The sequence below is a fragment of the Talpa europaea genome (assembly GCF_964194135.1).
Source record: "Talpa europaea genome assembly, chromosome: 11".
NCBI classification, from domain to species: Eukaryota; Metazoa; Chordata; class Mammalia; order Eulipotyphla; family Talpidae; genus Talpa; species Talpa europaea.
Window position 1 is genome coordinate 66,262,098 of NC_140078.1, and position 6,000 is coordinate 66,268,097.

General features: G+C 44.2%; 1 protein-coding gene across 1 annotated transcript in view; it reads left to right on the forward strand.

The window, feature by feature from the left end:
- ERC2 (ELKS/RAB6-interacting/CAST family member 2) overlaps nt 1-5,751 on the forward strand; it is a gene marked incomplete at both ends in the record, with an annotated part of 688,274 nt that extends 682,523 nt beyond the window's left edge. Inside the window, one exon of the mRNA XM_084248450.1 lies at nt 5,695-5,751. Within this exon, the coding sequence (XP_084104576.1) occupies nt 5,695-5,751 (57 nt within the window). The remainder of the gene's footprint in view (nt 1-5,694) is intronic.
- Nucleotides 5,752-6,000: the final 249 nt, after the last annotated feature.

Consider the following 6,000-nt stretch of genomic DNA (forward strand, 5'->3'; position numbering starts at 1 on the left):
TGTGCATCTCTGATAGAATCTCTGGACAAGTCCTTCTATTCTTCTGTTGTTTCATCTAAAGATTAGTTATTCACAAAACGAAATTTTAAAATGCCTGAAAAAGAACAATGGAGGAGGGCCATGGGCCCTGGGGACTTCTTTTTCTTTAAAAAAAAAAAAAAAAACGATGGGGGGGGCTCCCGTGGTGGCACAGTGGTTGAGCACTGGACTGGAAGCTGCCCACAGCCTCTGCAGCACCGGTTTGATCCCTGGCCACCAGCGAGGGTCCCACATGGCATGACAGACCTCTCCTGCCATGCCCTCTGCTCCCCTCAGCAGTGTATTTAGTCAGTCTGCCTATTCTATTCCCCTCTCTGGCTCTGGTGAATTCTCTCACCCTCCCGCGCTTCTGACTGTACCAGTGCTTGTATAAATAAATAAATAAATAAATAAATAAATAAATAAATAAATAAATAAATAAATCTTTTTTTAAAAAAAAAGTGGGCCTCCCCTGGTGGCGCAGCGGTTGAGTGGTGGGCTGTGAAGCTGCCCGCAGCCTCTGTAGTGCGGGTTTGATCCTTGGCCGCCAGCGAGGGTCCCACATGGCGCAACAGACTTCTGCCTGTTTTGTTCCCCGCTCTGGCTCTAGTGAATTCTCTCACCCTCCCGCACTTCTGACTGTACCCAGTGCTTGTACAAACAAATAAATATTTTTTTAAAAAAGATTATTTATTTATGCATACAAGAGCTGCAGTGTAGGCGGGGTATGGGAGGGTGAGAGGATTCACCAGAGACAGAATAGGGAGCAGAACAGGCGGATCCACTGAAATACACTGCTGAGGGGAGCAGCGGGTGAGACAGGAGAGGTCTGCTGCGCCATGTGGGTAGCTCCCTGGCCCAGCCGGGGATAGAACTCATGCTGCAGAGGCTGGCAGTAGCTTCATCCCTTGCACCACCAGGGAGGCCCCACCTCAGAACTCCTTTATTCTTGTTCTTTTTCTATTTGAGACAAGGTCACATTATAGTAGGCAGGTTTATGGTTGCAGGAGAGAAGTGAGGGCAGTTGGAGGATGAGGACTGCTGAAGCAGAGGGGTAGCTGGAGGGGAGGCTGCCTGGGACCAAAGAAACAGTAATGTCCCAGGTCTAGTCATCTTGCCTCCCCTATGCAGGCCTCAGCACCCAGGCATTAGAATTTCTAGTGAGAGAAACTGGCAGAATCCAAATATTTTTACTCAAGGAAGCCCAGTCTTCACACACAAACCAAACTGCTTCTTCTGACAAACTGGATTAAAAGTCCCTACTTTGAAGTGTGCAGAATTCTGTGCCTTGATGCAGTCTCATTGGAACACCATTATTGTGGAATTCCTGGGCTGGCCTCAGTTCGCTGCCAATGTGAAGATATAACTAATCAGCTCTTGGAAATAACAAGCCATTTCACAACCTCCAAAGTTTAATAGTGTGTATGCAAATCCAGTCTCTGTCATATCATATTCCAGTCAGTCTGTGAGGAAGTCAACCCTGGAGGAAGGCCCTCACCAGAGCACGTCCCTCATCTAAATAAGGGACCAGGAAAAAGACTAATTATAATAAAGTAAAAATAAAAATCAACAAGGAACTATAAACCAGAGACACACTACAGGAGGGAGGCGGTAGTAGGATCAAAACAAGGGGGGTGGGAATTGTATGGGGACTATAACCAAGATGAAAATGCATACATTGTGCAAAAATGAAAAATGATGTAAAATATATATAAAATATTTTTTTTTAAAAAGAAAACAAATAGTTTTCCTTGAAAATATACTGTAAATCCATGAGTTCAGCTTGTGTCAAATGGGTCTGCCCACATTTTACCAAATACAGGAGGCTTTACCATTTTTTATTTTTTTCTATGCAGAGTGAGTTTTAGGCCTTTGCCGGAGGGATCTTTTGCATCTGAGCCCAGCCTCTTTGGCTGAACCTGAGCCCCGGAAACCTAGCATCATCTTACAGTTTAATTTTCTTTCCTGTGGAAATAAGAAGCTAAATACCCACTTTGAAACTTATGTTATAGATGCCTAATATTCATTTCTAATTTTCCTAAACATCCTCCTTCTGGTCTTAGGTAAAGTGGTTTCTCTTTGAGACATTTCTCCCCATTCAGCTCTGTAATGGGTGGGTATGTCTTATGTGACTTCACAGCCCTGAGAGAAGGTGGTATGACCATCCTTGGGTCTTTTTGTTTAGCTCTCCTCAAAGATAGTTTTCTTGGCTCTTGTCAGATTCTAAAGGGCACAGTGGTTCTCTCACACTTTAAAGATGCTACTATACAAGGACACTTATTTTCAAAGATGCTATGAGGAAGATCTAATGAATCCTCAAATGTTCTTTCAAAACAATGATTCTCTACCAGAAATGATCTTTGCCCCAACCCCTAGCCATTTGATAATCTGTAGAGACATTTCTGATTGCCCCACTTGGGGAAAGAGGTACTGCGGGCATTTAGTGGGTGGAGGCCAGCAGACTGCTCTGCCTTCCATGCATAAGGCAGTCCCAACAACAAAGAATTAATTGGTTCCAAGCTTTAATAGTGCCAAGGTTGAAAATGCTGTATTAAGGAATTCTTGCTCTTTTCTTTTTCCCCCCAAGGCCTGGGAAAAAGGAATAAGGAAGGAAATGCTCCATTTTGATGAGTGCGAGTGTCCTGAGTTTTTACATCCCAGGAATTGGAGAGCATAAGGAAGGGTACCACTGAGCAGGACGTAGTGCAAGGCCGAGGCAGGTCTTCTCAGCTCCAACAGCTGTCTTAACTCCAAGAAGAGACAACGTTGACCAAAGCAAAGGACCAAAAAGTTACAAGGATGTTTAGTTTGTGATAAAAATCATTCTGCAGATTAAAGTGTTTCCTCCTGCCCATAAAATGGTAGGTTCTTTAAATAACTCGAAAATAGGAGGCATTGAAATGTGTTGGGAGCAGGAGGCAGGACTGCTGTTCAGAGCCATGGTCGATTAATTCTGTCATTGTAATCAAACCTACCCACACTGTATGCCAGCAGCAGCACCCTTCATATTCCCAGCAGTATGCTGATGAGCTACCCCATGTTTTAAGGACCCTAATGTCAACATGAAGGGCTTCAGGGAGAGTTTCCTAGAACTGTTTACTCTATATGTAGCTCTTGGTTCCATTCTCCCGCAATTCTTTTGTGGCAGCAAGATGGCCTTTCAGCCACCAGATTGAGCATTACCTCCTCTCACATACAAGTCCAGTTAGGAAGACCGAGACTCTTTCCCAAGATCCTCAACAGAGTCTTGTTGTGTTTCATTGACTTTGAATGGGTCACTTGCTCAACCCTCAACCAATTTTTGTCATTCTGGGACTACAAGGAGTTGATTGGCTGAGCCCTCGAGCTAGTACATTCTGAGCTGCAGCCGAGACTTGTGTGATACCAGTTGGTTGGGTGGGGGGCAGATGTGTTGATTCAAAATGAAACTGGGGTAAGATAATCGAAATAGAGTAGAATCCAGGAGAACACACACACACACACACACACACACACACCACTCCTTGCAATTAAGACTTTGGATTCTAGGGTGGAAAACTTGTATATCTTTGCTTTTAAATACCAGGCTTTGCCATTTGTGTAGCTTCAGATAACTCTTTAACTTCCCCTGACTCTCATCCACAACATGGTAGGAATAACACAGGTGGTTATGAAAATCAAGCAAGTGTCTTGGGATATTGAAAATGCTGTGCAAATAAGTGATGGTGGTGGTGTTATACAAGAAAGATTCAGTTCAACGTCTAGAGTCTAGAAGAATCTAGAGCAGCTACAACCCACCCAGCTAGTCATGCCAGCCTTCGGAAGCCAGTGTCTAAATATATCCCAGTCCTCATTGTTGCAGGTCAGTGTGGGAAATCTGCTGAGGTCAATGATTGAGTTAATTGGCTTGCCGTGGATCTTGAAAAAGTCTCTGTTAAATGACATAATTGGTTTTAATTATATAATTATGGCACTTAAAGTGTGGGGGTGAAAGGTTACTATTATATTTAGAAGTGAGATCCCCAATTGAAGCAAGAGTGTTCAAGTCAGTGTTTCTTGAAATTTTCCCTTTTATTTTTTCAGAGGGCTGGCCTTGGCCCTGGCCATTTTGGGATGATTATCCTGCATGAAGTAGTGCTGGGCTGCTCAAGGCATCATAGGAACTTTTGTAAAGAGACTGAAAGGGCTTCCGTAAAGACCTCATTGTGATCTGAAGTTAATGAGCAGTGGGAACTCAACTGTCAGCAATTGAATCTGATTGGGCAGGGTAATTACATGATTGCCTCTGGTGTTTGCACATGCACGGGGATATTTTTATTGGAAAAAACCTAATTGCTTACTTACTTAGTGGAGAGAAAACCTAAACAAATTTGTGTTGTCATAGGTTAAAAAGACATCCTTTCTTTGTCCATGAAACAGCTGCCTCCTCTGCTTCTTAGAAGTGAGGGTTTTGTTTCCTTCTGTGTTCAATCAGAGATGTTGTCTGCAGGACTTGAATTATATGATAATATTAAAACATAAAGGAAAACTAGTTTAAACTGTGCATTTTGGTCAAATGACCACATGCTTACTGCCTGGTCTTAACCTATGCCCTACAATGGTCTCTTTCATAATGCAAAGGCAGCTGGAACCCTCAAGCTACTGGGACTGTCACAGGTTTTTTCTTTGTTTCATTTTGTTTTTCCGGCAGGGATGCCCCTGACAAGATTGATTTCATAAACTATCTGGTTTTCCTCAGTTGCATAAAGCAAGTCGAAGATATCGTGCCTGTGGTACCTTTTAGACACCAGAAATCCCCAGGGTAAGAGGAGCAGAGCACCCCTCTATAATTTCTCAGGGACTTGGAGGAGAGCAAAGGGCAAAGTGAGAGCGCCAAAGGAAAGAGACCTGGGCCCCACACTGGTGATGCCACACTACGGTCTGGTGTCTGTCTGTTCTGACCACCTTGACTGAGCTTGACATCTCATCTGTGATGCTGGAGTGTAGAATCCAAATGACTGCAATTGGGCTTATCCTGTAGTAGTTCAGCTCTGCATTCTTGTTTTGTTTTCTTCTTATAGGGAAAAAAAAAAAAAAAACAACTCTGTTTTCTAACTTCTTTCCTTTTCCTTTTCTGAGATCCCACGAGATTAGATCACCACTGGACTGTGGAAATTGAAGGAGCATCTTGTGATGAGCACAATAGACCCCAATTTTGGTGATCTGGTTAGGTGTAGAATTTAAACTGGTGAATGGATGATTACAAAAGGCTTCAACCTCTTAGGCCAAGCATGCTCTCTTATCTCAGAATCTTGCACGTGGTGCTAACACACCCCAATCTTATCTGGTTAACTCCAGGGCTTTTCCAGACTCAGTGTTAAAAGTCATTCCCTCCGGGAGAACCTTTCCTGACCACACACCTCCGGACTCAGCTGCCTTTGCTTTGTGCTCCGGGGAGCTTCTGGGTTCCCTAGCCCATTGTCCTGTAACTGCTTGTCTTAAAATAGCCCCTGAGTGCAGAGGGCAGGGCTGCATCTCTGTTTGTCGCTGCTGTATCCCTGGAGCCTAGCATCATGCTTGCTGAGTGTGTTCAGAATGCCTGAATGAGGAAAGGGATGGCTGTCGGGTGTCCTAGGGAATCGTGCTGCGTGTGCCTGAGATTCCCTGCCCTTGCTGTTAATACCGCTTTCTTGTTGCTTATCATTTTCATTGCCCCAGATGATCCAGCTCTGTCGGAGGCACGGAGGCACAGTCAAATCTCATGCTGTACATTGATCACCTGTCCAACCTTTGCCTAGAGTGGGAGCCCCCAGTTCCTTCAAGAGATCCAACTTTACCTGTCTGTAAAGAAGAAGAGGAGGAGGGAGACAGCAGGGAGGATCCGGTGGCAGTTTAACACCAGAGCAGGTCCAGTGTTTACTTTTACCCTTTTGGAGGTGGGTAACTGCAAGTGCTGTGGGGTGCTGGGTTTGGACTGACTGCATAATGACCGTGAATTTGGGGGCACACATATACTTTGTTGTT